The sequence below is a fragment of the Misgurnus anguillicaudatus genome, chromosome 10, assembly GCF_027580225.2.
Source record: "Misgurnus anguillicaudatus chromosome 10, ASM2758022v2, whole genome shotgun sequence".
NCBI classification, from domain to species: Eukaryota; Metazoa; Chordata; class Actinopteri; order Cypriniformes; family Cobitidae; genus Misgurnus; species Misgurnus anguillicaudatus.
In genome coordinates, this window is record NC_073346.2 from 30,579,877 (window position 1) to 30,603,793 (window position 23,917).

Consider the following 23,917-nt stretch of genomic DNA (forward strand, 5'->3'; position numbering starts at 1 on the left):
GAATACCTCTGACATCAGCCGGAAACGTGATGCTCCTTACCATGTTTGAAAGATTCGGTTGCTAACAGGAGTTAACTTACAAGGCTGTAAGTCAAAAGCGTGAGGAATTATGATAATGTCGGTCTTGTCTACATCACCAACCCAGGAAGTAAACTGTTGCCTACAACCCGCGTGTTTGTCGTAGTCCAAGAAAAGAGATTTACGTTGGAGACGATAACGTCATCGTTTACTTTGGGGTATGTATCTTTTGCATATCATTAAGTAAGGAATAATTGACGACGGGCCATTGAATTATAAGAAAATAATGCACACCAAGGTGTAAATGCGGCACAACGCGAAGCAGGACCGGAGTCAATTATTCCACTTATACTACGGCTACCACAAACATTGCTCTGGTGCCTATTATTTAAGACATTTGACAGGTTAGGTATGCGGTTTACAGAAAAATAATAAACACCCATAGAACATTTCTCAGCCAATCAGAATGCAGCATTCAACAGACCTGTGGTATAACATGTACTAATACACACACACTAAAGGAAATTTAAAAACGTGAATCGGACAATAGGTGCTCTTTAACACGCATTACAAACACAACCTTTTAGGGTCCAAAGAGGTAAAACCATAAAAGTGATTTGCTCGACCCTCAGGTGGTTTAACTTATATTTTGTTTTGCTTGTTATTAACTTCTTGACATGACTTTCTGCATTTACAGTGCACTGACAGGACCCCGGACTCGCTGGACCGGTTATTACAAATGGAAAGACAAAGGGAGACAGCACAGCTGACAGCTAGACAGATTTTTGCCTCATTTGAGATTTTTGGAACAGCAGCATGTCTGAGGACAGCTTTCCCAGCTCCGACCACAGGCATGTCAAAAAGGAGGCTGGGATTTGGTGTGTCTAGGGCAGAGGTGTCCAAGAGCCACTCTAGAGGGCCCAACGCTTCCACATTTTACGGAAAGCTTTTTACCGCCAGCTGATTTATACGTAGAGACTTCCATTCAGCATTGTATTTTCAGCGATTTATCATGGGGAATAAATTCAAGTTCTAAACCCGAAAAATAATGGCTTTTCAATAGCTCTGTCAAATTGAACCTTCAAAATGTGACTGGTATAGGGAATGAGAAAATGTGCATCAGTGCAACCTAATTTACATTCTGTTTTAATGGAACACAAAGGGTCCGCATCCTCTGTTCATTCAGAAATTTGTCCTTGTTGTATGAATGATAAAAGTCCATCCAAGAAAAACTGAAAGAACTGACTGGCTTTTATATATGGAAACAACAACTCTGGCTATGTTTTTAAGTCACTCAAGAATGCTAATTATCCAAATGTGTTGGTCTGGTGCTATTTTCAGTTCTTCATAAATTACAGTAGATGAATCTTATTTGGCTGCTAAGAGTGTTTTTTGTCTCATACTAGTGTGTGCTTTAAACTTTACCATAAGTCTGTCATGTTAACCTGCTGGAGATTAACTTATGATGGCAAGCGTGTGTTGCGGAATTAAAGATAAGTTATTTCTTGTCAACTTCTTTACAAGGAAACTGAACACAAGAACACATTTCTTGTTTTCCCTTAGCTTGAATTTAGCTTGAAGTCAACACGAATTACAACACTATTTACTTAGAAGCCGCCTGTGTGCCTTTACTCATAAAAACAACGTGTTTGAGTTTTTTAGAAAAGCGCGGTGCTGAGCTGCACGTCCGGTGTACGGAAACCTATTCAGCCTGCTGTTGTGTGCTATTGTTTAGTTGAATAAAGGGCTCGTTATAGTTGTGCGTAGGTCCTACGGCGTAGCCGCAACGGCGTAGGTTCCGCGTCGGTTTTATTTATACTGCAAATACACGTGCACGCCGCTGGTAGGCAGTATCCATTAGTGCTGTGTTCAAAATATCGATACGACGATACATCGTCATGGGCGCCTGACGATGCGCGCATCGATACAGAACCTTCCGTATCGATTCGGATGCACTTTTAAAAGTAACGTGACGAATCGCTGTTGATCCGTGATCCATATGTAAAGGACGCATGTGTCCCGCGGAGTACGTAGAGTTAAAGGTAGCGGGGTATACTTTCACTTTGCGTGTCTGTCTCGCTGGCGCAGGTGTCTGCATAGAGAGCCGCGTACTTGCGCTCTCTCTCACGCGCGCGCGCATTAAAGTCAATCAGTTCAGTATGAAGGCTCATATATCTTAGCCTATACTACTGCAAAGGGCTTTTTTAGCCACGCTCTTATAAAACAGTGCTAACGCATTTAAAAGATTTGCATGTGAACAGTGTATGTCTAGAGAAGAGATACAGAGCTACTTCAAACTATAAATGTCACATTAATAATCTGATTTCTACTAAATAGTATTAACTCTGACTGCATGTTTATAAATATATTCATAGATGTAAAATAATGAGAGACAAGAGTAAGGCACCATCTTTGTAAAACTGCTTTTAAAAAAAACATAAGTTAAGTACTAACTCTGGGATTTTAAGTATTTCTAATAGCTAATAAATGAATGGCAAAAACACAACTGTTACAACACTGCTTATTTAATGTACAATAAACAGATAATAATAAAATAATAATAATAATTTTACTAAATTCTTAACAAAATTGTAATTCAAAATAGTCTTTTATCGTGATGAGCTTTGTATCGGGGCCCTTGTATCTGGATACGTATCTTATCGGGGAATTGTTGGCGATACACAGCCCTAGTATCCACGTGTGTAATCACAGTAGCAGCGCGACGCAGTTTTTTTACCTGATGGGAGGGGTTCTGGTGGACCAATCAGAGCGCTTGCTGTCGCGTAGAACTGACGTGCTGTTAAAATTTTTGCGGGCCGCACGTCAGGCTACGCACAAGCTACGGCGTAGAACTTACGCACGACTATAAATGGGGCTTAACTTGCCTTTCCAGATAAAATGTCTGTTCTTCGGATTCTATTTTGTGAAATCATTTTCTAAATACATACGACGTATAGTCCAGTGCGACTTATGTATGTTTTTTGCTACTAATGGTACTTAAATGAGTTAAAATGATATGGACTCTAAATGAGTAAAGTGGAACGGATTTAAGGAAGCAGCAGCGGGAAAGTCAAGGCTGTAGCTAATATGCTGAATGGAGTTTAAATTATTAGGGCATTCCTCTAGTGGAATTGACTGACGGCGCTCTGACAAGTGAACAGACATATACACTAAATTAGAGAAAAAGTGAGTGGGTGCAATATCCAATATCATAATTAGTCTTAAAAAGTGGTATTATAATTATTCCAACACCCATGTATAAATACAATTTGTGGAAACTATCTGTTCCATATTAAATTGCATAGCATCATATTTTTTCATTGAGTGACATTGTGTTGAACCGAATCGAAATCGGGCCGCACTGCATCGTAATGGGGTGAATCGCATTGTATTGGTAGCTGCTTCATTTGTGTATCTTTAACGTATTGTATCTTAGGCTAGTATGTATTGTAGGCATGGGTATAAGATTTTGGCGGTACGATAACCTTTAGCAAAAATACCACGGTTTCAGTGTTGCAGTATGGCCATTGCAACACTAAAATGTGTTATTTTCAAATGGCAGGTAAAAATAAAGCCTTTAAATTATAATATACTTTCAAAAAATATATCATATTTTACTAATGTATATTAAATGTAAACATCAAATAAATCCCTAGCCTAAAATCATTGCGTTCATTGTAGTCCAAGAAAATATATTTCACTTAGAGCCGATAACTCGCATCATCGTATACTTTGGTATTTGTAGCTTTGCATATCGTCACAAACCTACACACCAAAGGAAATGTAAAATCATGAATTGGATAATAGTAGCTCTTTAGATACATATTCCTTGCCTGTATGCATGATTGGTATGCATTAAAAAGGAAAAATACACCTGGCTCCATTCTGGTATATCCAATCAGTTCCTGATGTATACAACTTATTATAGATCTATAAAGAGTCGCAAATGCCATTTTGTGTCCCTATTGCCTTTCCTGACATCAGACAACCTGTGCAAGTCACTTTGAACTCTTTTTTCATAACAAAAGCAAAAATGTTTACACTGAGAACACGGGACAAATGTTTCACGAAACCACAATACGCAAGTCCTTTCTTTCATCATGCATTAAACACTCTGTCTACAACCTAAACAGTTGTATTTACAAAGGCCCTGTCCTCTTTGAACATCTGTGCTAAAGACACCACAACCATTCCAAATCGCTACAGCCTGACCGAAGACAAGACAATTTCTGCAAATCGTCTACAACAAGACAGCGTTGTAAAAAAGCCAAATGAATCTGTATCTGCTACCTCTGTCAGCCAAGAATGAGGCTACATGGGGAAAACAAAGAATGAGAGGTAAATGATTTGTTTGGAAAGAAAAATGGAGGGTCATTTCTCTTTTGAAGATGTTATTTTGTTCTTAGCCATGTTTTCATATCTTCCCCTTATTCTTCTCCAGTTTTGGAACGTATAACTTCTACGGCAAACAAAAACTATTGTCGGCACATTTCTGTAGGCATTACCTGTCGAAAGCATCGTAGACATTAAAGGTTCTTTATGGAACCATACAAAGAACCTTTTACAAACCCTTAAAAGTGCAGAAAGCAGCAGAAGCCATCTATAGGCTACTTCGTTCTGACTGACTATGATTTTAAATCAGGTGCCTCACCCCGTTTTCCCGTTCAGTGTGGACAGAAAAAATTGTTTGTGACTGGAAAATAGGCAAGCATTCTGTAGACTTCGAGGAAATGACATTCAGTAACAATATTCCATGCTAGTTTTACTCTGTCAAGTTTCTGTGGCGAGACTGCGGTTCATTCAGGTAAACGCAAAAATTCATCTTTCTTCATTCATGCGGATCGCAAGCTCATAACACCAGATATGACGGCATATTTGGAAAGGTTCGCCTCATTCAGCTTTGGCTGGATTTGTTTTGAATCACGATCAACAATAATTACAGGGTGAGCGAGATCCAGCAGAAAAGCCTGTCTAAGGTACATTTAAAGACTCACAAACAACCGTGGCGTGCATTGCCCTGGGCCACAACATGCTTATGCAGCACTGATGTCTCACACACACAAATATCCATGACATCACATGGTGACATCATCCCGACTCTTGCAATCTTGATGATAGGAGAAATCAAAAATCAAAGCCATATAAAGTTAAAAAATGCAACTCTGTCTTGTTTTTCTCCTATAACGGCAGACACACACAGAGCAGCATACTACTGTGCACGATTGTAGAATCTTCTCTAGGCGTAAAAGAATTTTGGGCAAACGTGCCGACATTCACAAATCACTGGCAGCAATCTGGGAAAAGAAACTCCAATGCAGTAAAACTTTCAGAGCACCCACTAAAAGTGTGCCGGCCCCTTGAGATCTCCACAACTTTCCACGTGGTTGAAGACAGTACATGGAAAACTCCATAACCACCGAACATGTGGTGCATTCCGACTTTACTCTTCATGGATATGGAAGTCACACTTTGCTAAGATTAATCAACCAGAGCTGTGGCACTGGGGGATGGCAAGGGCACATTTTTTTCTCCGAAAGGCACATTTCTGATCCGGTTTATTGTAGCAGAAAATATGCTCGACCTCACCTCTGACTACTTGACAGCTGGAAGTAGTCAGGATTTGGGGATTCATGTTTTTCCCCCTTCGCTTCAGTTTACTTTAACAGATTGTACTGTATGCATATGTTTACAATTTAGGGCAATCCCATTACTTATAATGATTCTACACCATGTGTTTGAGCAAACACATTTGTTTTGCTGCACTGGCTTATTAACTTAGCGAGAGTGTTCCTGTGATACAGGCCCGGGAGACATGGCAAGCACCGAAAGATTTGTAGATGAAATCTGTGCGACTGAATTGGTGGACTTGTTATATAAACATACCCCGTAAGCTTGGGCGGCTGGTAGTGGTGTCAGTGTTTGCTTGCAGTGGGATTAGGTGAGCCAGGGGGCAAACCTGCTGACGCGTGTGCTAATACCTTGGCATGGCCCTTTAGTGCTCAGAAATATCTTGTGCACGTGAGCTGATTAGGTAACACATTGTAATAATAACACATTGCAATTAGACAGAGAGTGAGCTCCTACAATATAAAGTCACTATTTAACTTGACTAGTTATCATTTGCTTGCAAAAAAGAAAACATTGGTAAATCAAACTACGCAACTTATTTTAAAAGGCTGCCACTGATTTTTAATCTCCACAGATGGCAAGTTTTAAAAATATAAATTCAGTTGTGTTTTATGAATGAATCAAACATGGACACAGAAGCTCTTTTTACACAGATATTATGGAAAATGCATCGGGAAATGTCCGTGATGGTTTGATTTTTGGGCATTCACACTGCATGTGATTTGCTATCCATGATTTCCCTCTCGAGAAACCACGGGCGTACATGTTAGTGTATGACAAAATTATAAGGAGCGCTTGATGTGCTGTTTTGTCATGCTGGTGAAGAGTTTCAGCTTCAGCGCGGTGAAGAGCTCCCTGATCTCTGTTTCACTCCACTTTGCCGACATTTCTGGACATAAATGTTCATCTGCATTTAAATCCCTGTGTCAAAGAGGCTGTTTACACTTGGCATTAACATGCGTTTTCATTGATCGGATCACAAGTGGATGACGTTTATGCCAGGTGTAAACAGTGTTCAAAACGTTTTGAGCTTGTTCACTTTCGACCACTTTCAAACACATTCAGAGGTAGTCGAAACCCCTTTCGATTGGATTGCTTTTGTAGTGTAAACGCACATATGAATGAATGTGTTCAATCAGCCACACGCGACCGCCTTCTCTCCACCCATTTATCTAATCTGAGGTACTGAACACAATGTTTTACATCTTTTCTGACTTCTGGCGCGAACACACGGTGTACAGCGCTATTTTTAGCCTTTCATTGATAAAAACGCAGTTTCATTTTGCAAGCGTGTGAAAGTTGCGCGATCCTATTTCATCAATTGCGCTGAAATATCAGAAAAAACTCTAACATATACATGTACAAAACACTGTGCAGCATGTTTACTTACAAGACAAGCAGTGAACTCCGACATAATATTAGTTCGCGTCCATACAAACTCATCATTACTTAAATGACAGCGGAGAGACTCACCCACCGTCTCGACAGACAGCCCCCTCACAGTATTCATGACCGCGGTCAAAAGTGGTCAAAAGAGACAGATTTAAATACCAGGTGTAAACGTAATGTGTCTCTCTCGTCCACTTGTGATCCGATCGATGAAAACACATCTTAATACCAAGTGTAAACAGCCCCCCGATCTCTGTTTCACTCCACTTTGCCGACATTTCTGGACATAAATGTTCATCTGCATTTAAATCCCTGTGTCAAAGGGGCTGTTTAAACTTGGTATTAAGATGTGTTTTCATCGATTGGATCACAAGTGGACGAGAGGGACACATTCTGTTTACACCTGGTATTTAAATCTGTCTCTTTTGTCCACTTTTGACCGCTTCTGTCCTTGATTACTTTGAGGAGGTGGTCTGTGGCGATTGTGGGCAAGTCCATCTGCTGTCATTTAAATGCGAGTGGGAGTAATGACGGATTTAAATGGACGCCAAGTAATATTATGTCAAAGTTCGCTGCTTGTATTGTACATGTGTTCGCGCCAGAAGTCAGAAAAGAGGTAAAACATTGTGTTCAGTACCTCAGATTAGATAAATAGGCGGAGAGAAGGCGGTCTCTTCTAGCTGTTCGAACACATTCAACCACATGTGCGTTTACACTACAAAAGCAATCCGATCGAAAACGTTTTCGACTACCTCTGAATGTGATTGAAAGCAGTCGTGCTCAAAACATTTTGAACACCATTTACGCCTGTCTTTAGTATCGTCCACTTGTGATTTGATCGATGAAAACACATCTTAATACCAAGTGTAAATAGCCTTAAAGAGCTGAACCACAACTTCTGATTGTGATGACATGCGCGTCCTCACTACGGCATGTCCATTACGGTATTGTTTCTGCGTATTGTTCACATAGAATTGTTTCCATGTATATAACGGCAATGTTACTAGGCACTCCTTACGGGAGCGAACATTTACGAGACACGTTTGTATTCACACAGAAGCCAATTTTACGGAAATTTTCTGGGACCAAAGTACTGTGTGAATGGGGTGATAGTTGACATCGGGATGGCCTGTGGAAGAAGCAAAGAAGTTTTAACCAAATAATACTTTACATTATAATGTAAAGTAGTTTATATTTGAACGTCATAAAAGAAATTCCTTTTAAAATAAGAAATATATATAAATATAGTATATATTTAAGTTTATAAATAGCTGTCAAACTGGAAGCCTACCCAAAACTTCAATGAAGGGTATTTTGACTGAGAGGTCAAGCAGCACTTTGCATGTTGTTAACACAAAAATAGGGTTTTATGTGCAGACTATAGAGAATAAGAAGGGGCATGTGTCATAAAGTACAAAACCAATGTGTCATGACGGGGCTATGTGTGAGAATATGTTTTATGTTTCTGCACTGCTTACTTTTTAGGATGGAACTTGGAAGTTATCGACTTTTTCCACTCTGTGAATTCTTTTCTCAGGTCTTTAGAGACAGAGGGGTGAGGGGAGAAAACCCAGAGGAAATTTTTATTGCTTGAAGGTTGCTCTTTCACAACTCTGGATGTTTTATATAGGTATCAACTTTGTCTTAAGTTTCTCCTAAAAATAAAATTTTCTAGAAAAAGATACATGTGAGACAATACAGTAGGCACACTGTAAAAATATGCAGCGTTTTTGTCAAATCAAATTATATAATTTTATGTTACTTGAACTTAAAAAATTAAGTTAAACAATTTAAACTTGATTTAATAAGTTATGTCAACTTTTCACAAGCCAAAACTTAATATAGTAGGTTCAATTGACTTGCAAAAGTTGTTTTAACTTTATTCTGCATTTTGTTTTACACTTTTTATCAGTATGAATGTTCGCTGAAATCAAACCAATGACCTTTGCGTTGCTAGCATGTGTATAATCTATGCAGATTATAGATATATCTTAGCTATAGACCGTTTCATCGGACACACGTGCGGTGACGCGATTACCTGTCTGGTCTGAACTTTACTTCCGGTTTCTGTTTATTTAATTGTCTGACTAGTTGCTGAAACTGAACTCTTAAACAAATACGTTGAAAATAACAAATGTTTTGATTTCCTAGGTAATCTACGTGTTGTTTAATTTGCTTGTTATATAAATAAATTACTTTAAACGGATTTTGTTTTTATTTGTTCTTAGCGGAGTTTACCGGAAGTTACGTGTGTTTCACGAAAGCCGCTTGTTTATGTTGTTACTGCTGAAACCGTCTATAAGTTATAATTGCTTGGCAATCTTGGCAAATCTGAGCATAGGTTCACATTGCTGACATGCGTTTTTGTAAATTAGTATTTTTATCAGGCTTTTATGTTTAGGTTCAGTATTTTCACTTTAATGGCAACGAAAAGGTTATTAATTAAGTCAGTAATTGAAATGCCTTATTTTCACAAATGTCACTTTAGTCATTTTATTACAAATTTAACTGTCTTTCACGGCAAAACCCTCTAAGTGCATGCTTTTCTTTTATGATAAATGTAAAAGGTAAAAAACGTTATAAAACTTCCTTTATCAGGGTATAAATCTCTTGCACTTGACGTATGTGCGCTGTCCTTCATTAAATTCTTTTTTGAAGGCTTAGCGTTTACCGCCTTTGCATCTGAGCTCTCCATTTGCTCTCCATTTAATCTCAGTGCTCTCTAGGAGAAACAATGGAGATTTTAGAAGAAAGTTAAAGAGAGTTAAACAGAAACTCAAGAGGTGGTGGAGCGGGTGGGAGGTGGAACAGCTAAAATTAGCACACCTGTTGGTAATTTATCACACATAAAACTCACACCTCATTTTCACACCTGTGGCACGATGGGTTCTGAATGGTGCAATTCACTCACACATGCTGTTCATAAGGACTCAACGGTGGGTTCCCTGCTTGGAGAAGGAGCAGCGTCACAGCTAGTGATCAGAGAAACAGCATGCCTGAAATTTTTTCACACCATTGAACATTAGCCTCACGTGGCCCGCTCTTTCCGCCTGCTACTTCAAACTTATACCACATCAAATAATACTACGATACCAGAATGCAGTGCAACAAAAGTTGCACAAGGGTTATAAATGATGCATCTTTTGCATCGCAATAGACGCAATAGTTTATATGCAGTTCCCACCACATGAAACTGGCACGGCTCACTCTATGCTATCCCGGGAAACATGAAAGCTATTAACTCATTAACCCTTTAACAAGTCCTCTACCATTCCCTACCAGGCCAGATCAGTAGTGATCCATAGGGTCAAAAGTGGAGAGCACCACAGGGGTGGCAGGCAAAAGCATGCTGAGGACTTCATATGGTCCTAACCACTGAGTGAGGGACTTCAAAGCTTGATGCCCAAGACCAAACTTTTTACTCCACAAATAGCTTTTGCAGTTATACAAGGCCCACAAAAACTTTGCCAAACTTATTGAGCCAATTAGGAAACATCGTTCAACAGGATACCACGCATCGCCCCTGCCATCAACTTCATGATAAGCATACTTTTTGTTTTCACACATGGGTGGCACGTTGTATTAAATGTGCGTGTATTGTTACAAACCTGTCAGACCCTTGTGAAAAATCTGGCAAGCGAGGGCATGCAAGAACGCTTCCAGAAGCAAATTAACACCAGGGCACGGGGTTTTATGTAATAGTTGCTCATCTCATCTGCTCCCCAGGGAAGAACTTACACTAAAGAGCTTTGTAATAATCACTCAACTTCGTCTTCTTCCTCTTACCGAAACAGGCCTGTCTGCTGGCCAGACACATCTCATATACGACCCCTATATGGCCCCTGGCCCTAACTCCATAAACAAGTCTGTCACACCATGCAACTTTCAATTTTCAGGGGTTTTTATTTAGCTTGAAGACACCAGACGTAAATGCATGCTTATCTCCCCATTATTGCAATGCCTTCACCACAGCGTTTAGAAGGTAAACATGCAAACTACAAGTGACCTCTGCCTGCAGATACCTTTTATGTACCTTCCTCTCACTTTGACAGATGTTTACACGAGAAGACGGTGTGCTTTTGAGGTCTGGCTTCGGTTCAAATAAAATAATACACAGTTGAAGTCAGCCAAGATGTAATGCAAGAATTTGGAAAATGTAGATGGATATCCCCCGAAACTTTTCTTTAACATTTTACCTCTTTGCAGGCCAGATGAACATCCATCTACCTCTAAGGCCACTTGGTAAGGGCCACTGTGAAAAATGCAGGGACCGAAAATAGAGACAGCACAATATAAACCACAACTGAAATCCTGTGCAACAAAACATGTTATGAAACCTAAGAGTCTCAGGAATGCTTTTCAAGCCTACGTGCACATTAAAATCATAACTCAAGCTTGTGAATTTCCCTAAATAATGTGTAACTGGGCTTTTCTACTTGGTTCTGTTTCCTACTTGGGTGGCACATTTCCAGACTACAATACTACAGTGTACATGACCCAGAGACAGCTGTCAGTCTACACAACTTTCTGATAGGTCAGTTGCAGAATTTAGCGGTCAAATGTTTATGCATTATGACCACTGTATAATAGGCCGCTGTCCCAAACATTTGATTTCCTACAGACAGTAGCTGTGCCAGTTTTATCTTTCTCACATTACTCAATAGTCTCGTTCTTCTCACGTAATAAAATAATTTCAACTTGAATCAATATTTAACCACTTATATATTTAACCTCAAATATTTAACAGTGTATCAAAACAAACCCCTTTTAGGGTAACTCGAGACTTGGTCTGGCCACCCTGTTAGAGTTTATTTTACAGTAATGACCGTCTAAACATTATATTATCCCTCACATTATGTGGCTCTTTCAAATACTTGATTCTTAAGGTCAATATTGGCATTTTGCTGTCTAATCATTTTTGTATAGTAGGCTATTTGTTCCTGGCAACCGATGGGGCGTGTTGTGCTAGGTTTTGCTTTTGCTGTCTGTGTAATCCAAGCTAAAGTCTCAATCTAATTATTAGATTAAGAGCATCAAAGTTTGATTTGACTCATTTTCAATATTTGACATGACTTTTCTCCAGGGGTGGGCATTCCTGGTCCTGGAGGGCCACTGTCTTGCAAAGTTTTGCTTCAACCCTTATCAAACACACCTGAAAATCCTAATCAAAGGGTGCAGGATTACTTGGGAATGACATTTAGGTGTGTTTTTTATTAGGGTTGGAGCTAAACTTTGCAGGACAGTGGCCCTCCAGGACCAGGAATGCCCACCCCTGCTTCACTCAGTCAATATTTAAGATATCAAGGTTATATTTTCACATGATGTTATGCAGAAAACAATAAATCAATAAAAATTACGTTATCTTTGTTTTCACAGGAAGGGTCACAATGAACTCTTTGTTGTTCTTGCAATAACCAACAATTGTGTACTTGACTTAATACACACTGTACTTGCAGCTCCTGCATACAGACTGAGGCTAAAACTCACTTTCTAATGTGTGTGTGTCTCTATATGGCTGATGACCCTTTCAAATCTGAAATGCATGTTAAATCATCACAGACAGATACATCTCCACGAGGGAAAGAGACAAGGCAAGACAATGAGATCAGAGCCTGGGACTATAATGATTCCCATGCCTGGCCTTGATGAAAACCACACCAGGGCTAGCGGTGGGCAGGCAAAGTCAGGGCGGTTCGCCGTCCCCTCCAAACTGTTAGAAGATCCGCACGCCCTCGACCCAGACCTGGTGACACAAACGGACGAGACGCAGTCCACGTCCATCGGTGGACAAATTACAAGCAAGTAGTGAGGCTTTATTGCCCCTGACCGACTCACTTCCGCACCATACTGAGGCAAGGCGTGTGGAGGGCTGGTTTGATGTGGTGTGGATAAGTAATTAGAGGTCCTATCAAGCACAGGGGGAACCGAGGAGCCTGTCCATCTGTTGGGTGTTAAAGAGACAGGGAGCGGAAATGGCAATGCTGCCCCTGTTTTTATTCTAGCGATTTGTGTAGATGTAAATGTCTATCAGAGGCAGACAAACTCCATATGCCTGATAGGGCAGAGAATTGACGGGGCACCTTATGATTTGGTTTGATTTTGGTCAATATCAATTTTGAAAGGGGTGCAATTATTTGGCAAGATACTAAATTTGATGTAACGTTTCTATATTAAAGCCATGATAAAATATGGTTCACAGTGAAGCCAAATATAGAGCTAAACAGGTCTAAATCACTATAAACAAGAGGGAGAACAACTAAAGCCCCGTTCAGACCGCCAGCGGCTAACAGTAGCAAAGCGACATGATTTCATGAATGTCAATGGATGTTTGGCAACTTCAGGCATTAAGAGCACCAGTGACTGTTGGGAAGTGGGTGTGTCCAGCGACGAGACAAAGTTGAGAAAACCTTATGAAAATAATGAACGACTTTCAGGAGCGACTACCAATGAGAGTGAAGCAGTGGATCTCTCATCAGTTATGCTACGTACACACCAAACGTAGGGCATCGCGTTACTTGCTCTAGATTACTTGCTGGATTTAACTTCGTGTCATGCGAATTTTTTGCTCGAGTTGAATATTTTTCAACTTGGGCGAAGACGCGTTTGAGACGAATAACGTGTGGTTTTACGTCAAACGCGCCACCCATATCGTGTCATTTGCATCGCCCCACGCGGGGACGCGTCTGATCGTGTCTTTGCATTGACTTTGTATGTTATCTACTCGCGCAAATCGTGGCACTCAACGTCTGGTGTGAACCCACAGTTAGTGCAGTGGACACTACTCGGTTGCATATAACTGTTACTAGGAGCGTTTACACAGTGAGACAGTCAATGGCAATTTGAATGGGGCTTAAAATTGACTCAAATAAAATTCTGAATTCAAACTTAAAGCCTGTCACGCGAATTCATTTACACATGTAGGAATACTGAACTACATTTTAACTATCACTTGAAGAATAAACTTGATTACCAAATTTAAAAAAAAAACTATTATTTTGTCACTGTCACAATGGTTACAGGCAATATTTATAAAAAAATAAAAATAAAAATAGCTTAACCCCAGTTCAAGAATCACATCATTTAGTGTAAATCTGACCCTGGACCACAACACCGGTCATAAGTCGCACGGGTATATTTGTAGCAATAGCCAACAAAACATTGTATGGGTCAAAATTATCGATTTATTAAAGTAAAGATAATGTTCCATAACGATATTTTGTAAATTCTCTACCGTAAAAATATAAAAAATGTATTTATCATTAGTAATATGTGTTGCTAAGGACTTCATTTGGACAACTTTGAAGGTGATTTTCTTAATATTTAGATTTTTGCACCCTCAGATTCCAAATTTTCAATTAGTTGTATCTGACAAAAATTGTCTAATCCTATCAAAACAATCCATAAATGAAAAGCTTTTTTATTCACCTGTTATAGATGCTGTGTAAATCTGGTTTTTGTGGTTCAGGGTCACATATGGCTGTCAATCCCAAAAACTGAACTGATGAACGGTACTTATGTTTGCTCTGAACTCCAATCAAAACACAAGCAATTATAACATACACAAAATGCTTTGTCGTAATGAATTGTCCAGTTTACGATCGTCAAAGAACACATTTACAAAATGATAACTTTAAAACTCTTACTCTGAACTTTTGTGGATCGATCCAAAATCATTTGAGAAGTAACCGTGATACGCAGGTGAACCGATTCCCCCCCAACCCCTGGAGACCTCAGGAGCTCACGTTACAATAAGACCTCGCTGATCGATTTAGACTACTGTAGATAGGAGGGCACAATCTTGAAAACAGCAAACATAAATGTAGGACAGAATAAAAGCTGGCAAGGCCTGGGAACACTGAGAACCTCCTCCGGGCAATTCGATTTCTCTAACCCTTCCAAAGCACTTTGGACCACCAATTAAATTCTTCGAAATGTCCAGCACACTCAACTGACACTCCATTAGCCTGTCTGTGCTCTCCAGACCTTTCTCATATAGCTAGTAAAGAACGGGGGATGTATATAGATGTATAGGATGCAGAAGACCAGAATAGTCGCCTACGTTTTGTTGATTGTTGTCTGCCATAACGAAACCGGCTGTGTGATGCACGCTGTTTGTTTCACTTTGCCACATGTCAAGATGATGGCAAGCTAAAGAAACATGCTATGAGATAACTACTTTAAACTTGACAAAACATGTTTGCACAATTCTGAAAAAAGCATGACGCAACGCAATGGATAAAGAAGTCCATCTGACCTTGTGTAAATAAACTGATGATTAAAAACAGCACAGATGTAATGCAATAATGTGCAGTAACGTCCCCAATTGATTGGAATATGAGAATTCTCTTGTAATAGTTTTTAAAACAATTTTTCTGTAACAGTTTTATGCTTGCTTCTTGGAAACAAATCTCATGTTTAAAGCTTTATTGCTTAAACTCAAGAGAATCGAACACAACTGGCTTAGTTACGATATTTAATAGCTTTATAAGAAAAGCATTAGGGCATAATTACTTTAGAGGGCTGGCCGTTGAGGAAATAACAGAGGTGAAGGTCAAAAAGATTTCGCTGCCATTTGGACGCCACACTGGATCTTTTGTTTCAGTTACTACAGTTTTTATTTACCGTTGGGAAATACGGAGCGTATTATAAGATTTATATAATACGTCAATTTTATTTCACGTTTCCGAAAATGAACTTTTTACAGCGTGGTAAAATAAAGCATCTGGTTGGCATTTAGTTTAGTCTCTGATGACATTGACTGAGGTCGGTTTGGAGGATCCCCTTGTGTACGCTACGACATAAAAGACTGGAAAGCACGAAGGCGTGGAAAGTGTTACAAAGCGGTTCTTAATGAATTCTTCATCTTGGTGACGGGAGGAAAGCATTCAGAATGGCAAATGCAGGACAGACGGTCTAAACAGCAAAACTTGCCTGTTTAAATGAATTAGAGTGATTTTATTGGTCAGGGGGAAGTGTGGACTCTGCCTTTTGTGGCAAAAAAGGAAAACAAAGCAAAACAGATGCAGCCGAGGTCTACATTAAACCTGAATTTACTTGACTTGAAGCATTTATGATGAAATTTCATACTGGACAAATTCAATACATCAAAGATTAAACTAAATATAATACAACATATATAAGTCTTAGGCCACCATTAGATTTTTAGATTTTGTATAGTGATCATATATAATTATTTCTCAGTCTCTTTATTAGAATACAAACAGAAAATACAGGAAATGTGTATGTAGTATTAAAAACTGTATATAAGTATATGCTGAAGTGTTAAGTATTTAGGGTAAACTCCCCTTCCACTTGAGCAGGAAACTGCAGGATCTCTTTAAACTAAATAAAATTAAATCCTAATTTCTAATCGAATGACTTCAGGACTTCAGTCTCCTAAAAAAAGCTCAAGAAGTGTTTCGTGCCAAGAGAGGTCACCCTAAATACTGACACATGCCTGAAGAAGACATTTAGTTCTGAAAAATGTTTTGTTTTAAATTTTGTGTACATATGTACTGTATTTATCTTTAAAAAAAAGAAAAGTAAATATAGATGGACATTAAGATTAGCTAAAACAACAAAGTTGGTGATGGTGGCCTAAGACTTTTGCACAGTACTATATATGCAGGGTTCCCACACCTTAGTTAACTTCAAATTTAAGGACCTTTCGAGGACTTTCCAGGTCCAATACCCTCAAATTCAAGGACTAAATTTCAAATAAGAGCAAGGTTACATCTTGTTACCTTTTAAGATACATTCTTACAGTTCTCTTTCGAGGGAACTCGTGCTGCGTCACTGCGGTGACAATTTGGGGATGCTTCCAGGGGTAAGTGCGTCTGAATGTGTATATCAAATTCAACCAATGGTGAGGCTTAACGACAAAGACAGGGTGACACGGGAGCCAGGAAGTATATTTCTATCTGAAATATTGCCAAAGATGGCGTTAAAGGGACGCAGGAAGTATGTCAAAGAGACGCAACGTCTCATTCCCTTCTCAGGGAACAACAGTTACATACGTAACCTGAGACGTTTTCATGTGTCAAACATAACTATTACCAGAAAATCATTTTGGTATGAATCAACATTCACATACAGAAGATATAAGCATTTAAAGCTTATAGTTTAGCACGTGTGCCTAAAAGGCTAGAAATGAGATGATATTATCCTACACTATACAAGGAATAATATGGATTTTTTTCAGAAAACTTCTTGCAATAAATATATTCAAGCACTTTCAATTACCTGTACCTATGTATGTATATTTTAAAAACTTCCCAGGGCCTTGAATTATTTCTCTCAGATCTGCAAACTTTCAAGGATTTCAAGGACCCGTGGGAACCCTATGTGCATATATATACATATATTCCAAAAATGAGATAACTTTTTTCAACAATCTATTTTTTTGCTTGTGCATTCCCATTAATATCTATTAAACTGCAGTTGGTTTGTACAAAATACAGCCAAGTAGCAAAATAAAACACAATAAAAACATGATAACATAATAATAAACATGTTTAGACAAAAATTTTAAAAACAAGTTATATCGTTTTGGAACCAAACTCTTCACATATTAAAAAATATATAAAATGAATTTTGCATTTGTATAGCATAAAAAGTTCTGTCCAAATCTGTCTACGGTCATGAAGCCATATGAGTTACTGACTGAAGCCCAAACTTTTGCTTGTAAATAAAACCACACTTATGTAGATTTCTCTCATATCTCTAGACCAAAATGTTTACGATTTGCAAGCAAATGTTTAAATAAAAGTACAAAGGGTTACTCGTGTGTGATGCCATAGAAGAACCATTTTTGGTTCCCCAAAATACAATTTAGACATAGACTGTAAAAAAAATGCAGAATGAAGTTTAAACAAGTTTTGCAAGTCAATTTAACCAACTTTTTTATGTTTTGGCTTATGAAAAGTTAAAATAACTTTTTTACAGTGTAGGCTCCTGAAAGAACCATTTTTCTTACCTTTTAGTAGTCCACAGAACCTTTATCCACTAAAAATATTCAGCGAATGTAAAAGGTTCTTTGTGGAGCCTTACAAAAGGCAAAAAAACTAACTTTAAAAAAAACTTGAAACTTTAGTTAGATAGGAATAGAGAGATACAGTTAGAGAAAGAGAGAAGAATGGAGAGAGAAAGAAAGAGCAAGAGAGCCAGAGAGAGAGAGAGAGAGAGAGAGAGAGAGCGAGAGAGAGAGAGAGAGGTGGGAGTCACATTACATATTTGTTCACAGAGGACAGCAAGAGATTTAATCCTTATCAGGTGATGGAGCTCCCGTTAAACCATCTCTAACTGATCGCCTAAAATATGCAATCCCCTCTATTTCTCCAGCACCCCGAGTTCAAACTCTTGTACACGTTCTATCAACACTTATGACATTCTCACGCACACTCATTGTTCAAAGAGTCGCAGCCGTGATCACTCCTCAGGTACAACAGAGGAACGTGGTGAGCACTCATCAAGACAGAGAGAACCTGCCGTCCAACGAGCCAATGAAATACAAAAAGTCCCTGCTGTAAAAGTCACAGTAATGAATTGCTGGCTATAAGACAGCAAGATGAGAAATCACTTCACATGATGAAATGAACCTCCATTCTATACAACATCAGAATGCATTATATGAAAAAGGCAACATCCCATCTGTAGCTGTTTTCAGTTTTTCCTGGAGGAAGTGTGGCGTGTTTTTTTGCTCTTGTTTCTGTTTAATAAAGAGGCTCTGAAACATTTAGCTTTCCTGTCAGGCACTTCATCAAGACATTAAGTGCATAAGCGTTGCAAGGGCCAACATTAACACGTACACCCACAAACCTGGGACCTTGGGTAAACTTCTAGCAAACATCACTCTAAACTCAACAGCTCTCCGTGTTCTCTCTATTGCTGTCCAGAAGAATTTTAAACCTAAAATGTGCATTTTTCCTATTAAAGCAGTTTAATATACAGAGTCAGCTGTAAGTTATCCGTTCATACTGTAGGTTGATTTCCGTGAAGAGTAAACACTGTCTCTCAAAACATCTCTGTTTGGTTGAGCATCGAGCCAGCCCGGCAAACATTGACTTAACCAGAGGGGTCAGTTTGGGGCAGGATTATGTTTTTTAAGCAACGGAGGATAAGGGGAATGTTTGGGAAACCTGTTTCCATTTGGCGCAGAAAAAAAACACGATTTGGCTTTAACGGTTCGATCGTTTTAAGACAAAGAGCGACTTGTACATCCTGTATTTCTCCCCCTGGGAATTTTTTTTATCAACTGGCCTGATACTGTTACCCGTCGCCACCGAAGTGACATGATTCATTCTCTAATTTACACACATCGTTCAGCGCCCGCACCGATAGTGTTACGCATTAACTCCTGCCGTATTAACTGATCCACTTTCCAATTTCTGTCCACTGGCACCTCTCCCTTTTCGTTCTTTATAAAATATTTATCTTCGTAAAACTATTTCATAGGCATAAAGCAAAGCACATCACTGGAACAGATCTCTGTGTGCTGACAGCAGATTAAAGATTGAACTGCGTGATGGTTTGGTGGTGATAAAACACAGGTGCTTTTCTCTAATCCCATCAGGCTGTCTGCCCTGTAGCTCCTAAGCGGAGGGATGGACGTAATCCTTTCCTCTCCTTCGCTTTCCCATGGACTACTGACTTCAGAAACAGATCTCTATTAGTTCCATTACTATGAACTTAATCGGGGCTAAATTTCATCAAAGTGCAACAGACAGTGCAGGTATAGTTTAAATTAAAATAAGTTAAAAAAGTAGTCTTTTCTCAGTAAATTTTAAACGGTAGCTGAGGGGAAACACAACGGTTAACACACCTTCAGGCTTGCCAAACTTGCAATGCCTGTGCACAGATCTCCTCTCTGGCCTGCGTTGGTACGCGAGCCCACAATTTTTATGTAGTCAGCAGGTGGCATCATTAGCCAGAAAATAAAAATGAAAAAGTTTTACCCCTGGGCCAGGCAATGATATCATAGCAAAACTCGTTGCCATCATTTTCCTGTTCTGCAAAGCAATGAATGGGGGATACAGATTTGCAAATTTAATGGTTTCTTGCTGTTGTTGGGTTTTTTTAAATTCAAAGAAAAAGTAAGGTTCAGGAATGCATTTTAGATGTGATCACTTTGTAATTGAGTTCTTGATAAAAACAAACACAAATTTGGCTTGGTGACCAAAAGAACTTACTAAAACACAGTTATTTTTTCAGAGGACGGACCGTGTGAAGTTGGACCGTAATGCATAAACAACACACAAAGCTGTCAAAAGTCAGCTTTGGGGCAAAAACTAATATTTGAGCTTTTCAGACGAGTGAACAGTGATTTTCGTTCTATGCTGCTTGCATGATAAATATAGGAAGAAAGCTAATTTAAAGTTTGGCAGTCAGCCATGGTATTTCAAATGTCAATCTTGCTTTTTTTATTTTTGGGAGGGCGACAGAAAAATAACATTATGCATGCATCTTTCTTCCTGTGCAGGTTAAACTTAAACAAATCACGTCTGCTGAGCTTGGAGGCATGTATTATAAATGCATTAAAATTTACACAAACACCAAATCCTCATATGCTTCTGCAACAGTTTCCCCGTTACACTTTCTCCATCCCGCTGAAAACATTTAACTGGCCTGATTTTGCCAACAAATTTGATCCCATTAACAAAATTATATTACGTAGCATTTGAAATCGTAAATCTGGTTCAGAGAACCAGTAAACGTGTGCCAGTTCTCTAGTGTGCCTGCCTGATTATTTGCAGATGGGCACTGGATGGGGCTCTCAGCCCAAGCAGAGGTTTCCCCTGGCATGCCATGCGTGTGATTAAATCTATGAACGCCTCCCAATTTACATCCCTGCGGATTTAAGAGAGCATATCGGTCGTGTGTCAGCAAGTGTATTTATTTTGTCTCAGGTTCACATGGGGGCCGTCTTGGAGGCTGTACTGTCACATGCTGTGAGTGACTGGTGTGAAAGGGTTCGAGACTTTAGGGGAGGGACGGGGAAGTTTGAAATGTTTGACTTTCAGCACCCCTTTCTCGCATATGCATTGACAAACCCTTATATTTACCCGGGGGCTTAATCCCTGCGGCTCTTAAGTGTGAATTGTTCCCACCGGTTGTTCAAAGCTTAATCAACGTCTGTCTGTGAGATCAATTAAAAGAGGCTTAGGGAAACAGGGGGTCAGTGCTTTTGAAAAGGGGAAAGGGAAGCTCAACTATTCATCAGATTGCCACCAGAGGGTCTGATCTAGTGTCAGTGCTTTGATGATAAATTTCTTAAATTCTTTAAGATTTTTCACATCTTCAACTCACGTATACACAGTCCTACCCATATTTAAATGCCTGAATCTATGGTTGAGGTTTTAACTGGATAGTGATTAAATGTTAAGTAGCCAAACCTTGTTGGACGCACAAGAAAATGCCTTAAAGAAATATTTGTGTGTTTTATACTGTACTACATTAAAATAGAAAAATGACATTTTTTTCTTTTTTTGCTATCATTAAAGTGATTTTTAGATTAAAAATGGGTCAGGACAACGCAACTCAAAAGAAACAAGTTATACAATTTGCCACTAAAACAGAAGTGACGCACTTTTTGCGGTTTTGGACCGTTAATGACCTTTACGCGTGATGGCACAGTGAACGCGCATCGGCTGAAACAGACGCTGCAACAAAATCTTGACGTAAACTTGTTTTCTTGAATGTATGAGAAACATTACAAACTGTTTATGTTTAAAAAAACATAACACGTCAAAAAGGTGAAAACATCATGTGGGCAAAAGTGCACGCTTAAATTCTGAACAGTACGGCAAATTAAAAACAGTTAAGATATAGCTAGTTAAATAAACTTCTTGGTCAAGCAGCCTAACAGATAAAATATGCTATTATTAATAGTCATGGTGACACCAAATGTAGGCATTTTCAACGTTTAAAAATATTAGTGTAAGTTTTAAAATTGTAAGAAGTTAATGCGCACTAACGTTACCTCAAGATGTGATGAGGTGAAGTGGCTTAGTAGTTACGGAAAGGCGGTAGGTTCAAACCCTGCGCATGATTGTCCGAACATCACCCAAAAACATTACCACGCGGTTACGAGTTTCCACTAAAATACTTAGTTAGTTGTGCATATGCTGTAAAAATACGGTAACGTGTCATCACTGTCATATAGTGCATATCCACAATGACAAGTGATGTCAAACGCGTAACTGTTGCATTTGGAGAGACACTAAAGTTGCCATGGTAAGTTCTAGTAAGCACGCGTAACTTCAGGTAGTAGTACTGTCCCTGTTTCTTTAATACGCGAATCAGTTTGGCTATCATCTTAAATGCTAATAAATTAAGTACAAAGGGATCTATTTTTTACTTCAGTTATGCACTACACACTTTTCTTACTTTGTAAACACCAAGTATTGGCACACATTGCACCCAGCAACTGATATAGCCCCACAAAAGTAGCAGTACAATTAAAATGAAAAGCACAAGCATGTTGCAGAAAGTCTCACCTCTTTTGTTTCTCCTCCAGCGGTGAGGTTGTTGCGTCTGACAGTGGCTGTAGTCCACACAGTTCAACACTATCAGCGCGAAGGAGAAGAGCCGAAACTGCATCTGTGCGGCTGTGCGTTGGTCGCGTCTCGGGTCAGAAAGCGTCAAAGGGTCTCGACGTGAGCCTCCAAGGTCCCTATGTGCGGTTTTAATATGTCTATTTTTCCAGAGAGGAGCGGGGAGTTGAGGAGTCCGGACTCCGTTTTGTCACACATTAGACGGATAAAGAAACACCAATTTCTCCCCACCGGTTAATGTCATTGTATGGGACGCGCTTATTCACACTAAAAGTCGTTAAAGTCTTCGGAGTGAGAAAAGCTCATCAAAATTCACATTGATGTAACAACGTGTTCGTAAGCGAAGCTATTTCATTCAAACAAGTTCAGTTTTGCGCAGCGAAATTGAATGGGCTAATAACAGTTAAACGGACAAAAAACCAACATCTCCAAAAGCGCAATGAATATGATAGATGTCCTCAAAGTGGCCGCACGCAGAAATGAAATATACCTGCGAGTCCAGTCCAGAAATGATAAACTTGTATATCAAGTTCCCTCCGAGTGCCAAAGTGGACTTGGAGCATCCAGCATCCCTCTCGCAGGAAAAGTTGAGTCTCTCACAAAGTCCCCTTCGTATCACAATCGGAAAATCTCCTCAGACGAAGCGAGAAAACACATGGATGTAACGGTCTTCAAACCCTTTAGTGGAAGCCCTCGAGGTGCGTGAGGATGCGCGCCGTAACTGTGGCATATGCTGCAGCACGCGCTTGATGATGGAGTATTACTGGTGCTGATGCTATATACACGCTCCTGTCACGTGGAGACGCAAAGATCTTGTGGGGCTCTTTCGAGCAGTTTCAGAAGCCCCTCGGTCAGGGAGAGGGACTGTTTCCCCCTCCCCATTTAAGTTTTCGAAGATGACAAATGGGATTTCTTCCACTGTAGGCTATCTATACACCATATACGCTTCCCCATGGTCCTAGTGCATTGGCTTGAATTAATAGTGGCGTGTGTATTTTGGAAGCCCTTATTTTGTTTTTAATCTTATGAACTATCACTTCATATATCGCAAGACGACTGGGGCTATGTTATTAAACTGTATTTATATTAATAAATTATAGCAATATCAGTATAAAGTACATTTCCCATAAGAGTTATTGTAGGATATTGCATCCATCTGTATTCTATACGTAGCTATATATTGCAAGTTTTTCAATTTAGTTTTGATTAGTGAACACATGTGACTGATGTGCAGTCGGACCAGCTATGAAATGGACAATAAACTTAAAATATGTAGACAGAGAAGGGAAAATAGGTTCAGGGTCGCCAACTTTCTTCAGGACTGAAATGTT

The 23,917-nt window shown here is 39.3% G+C and overlaps 1 protein-coding gene across 5 annotated transcripts in view; it reads right to left on the minus strand.

Moving 5' to 3' along the window:
• The window catches only part of rspo2 (R-spondin 2), a 67,295-nt gene extending 43,821 nt beyond the window's left edge, over positions 1-23,474 (minus strand). Inside the window, exon 1 of one of the 5 annotated variants that reach the window (XM_073872365.1) lies at positions 22,530-23,474. In XM_073872365.1, coding sequence (XP_073728466.1) covers positions 22,530-22,632 — 103 coding nt within the window. In that variant the 5' untranslated portion in view covers positions 22,633-23,474. Of the gene's footprint in view, positions 1-14,678; positions 14,813-18,010; positions 18,036-22,012; positions 22,121-22,529 lie in introns of those variants that run through there. The other 4 variants (XM_055211726.2, XM_055211728.2, XM_055211729.2 and 1 more) reach the window with 4 other exon arrangements.
• Positions 23,475-23,917: the final 443 nt, after the last annotated feature.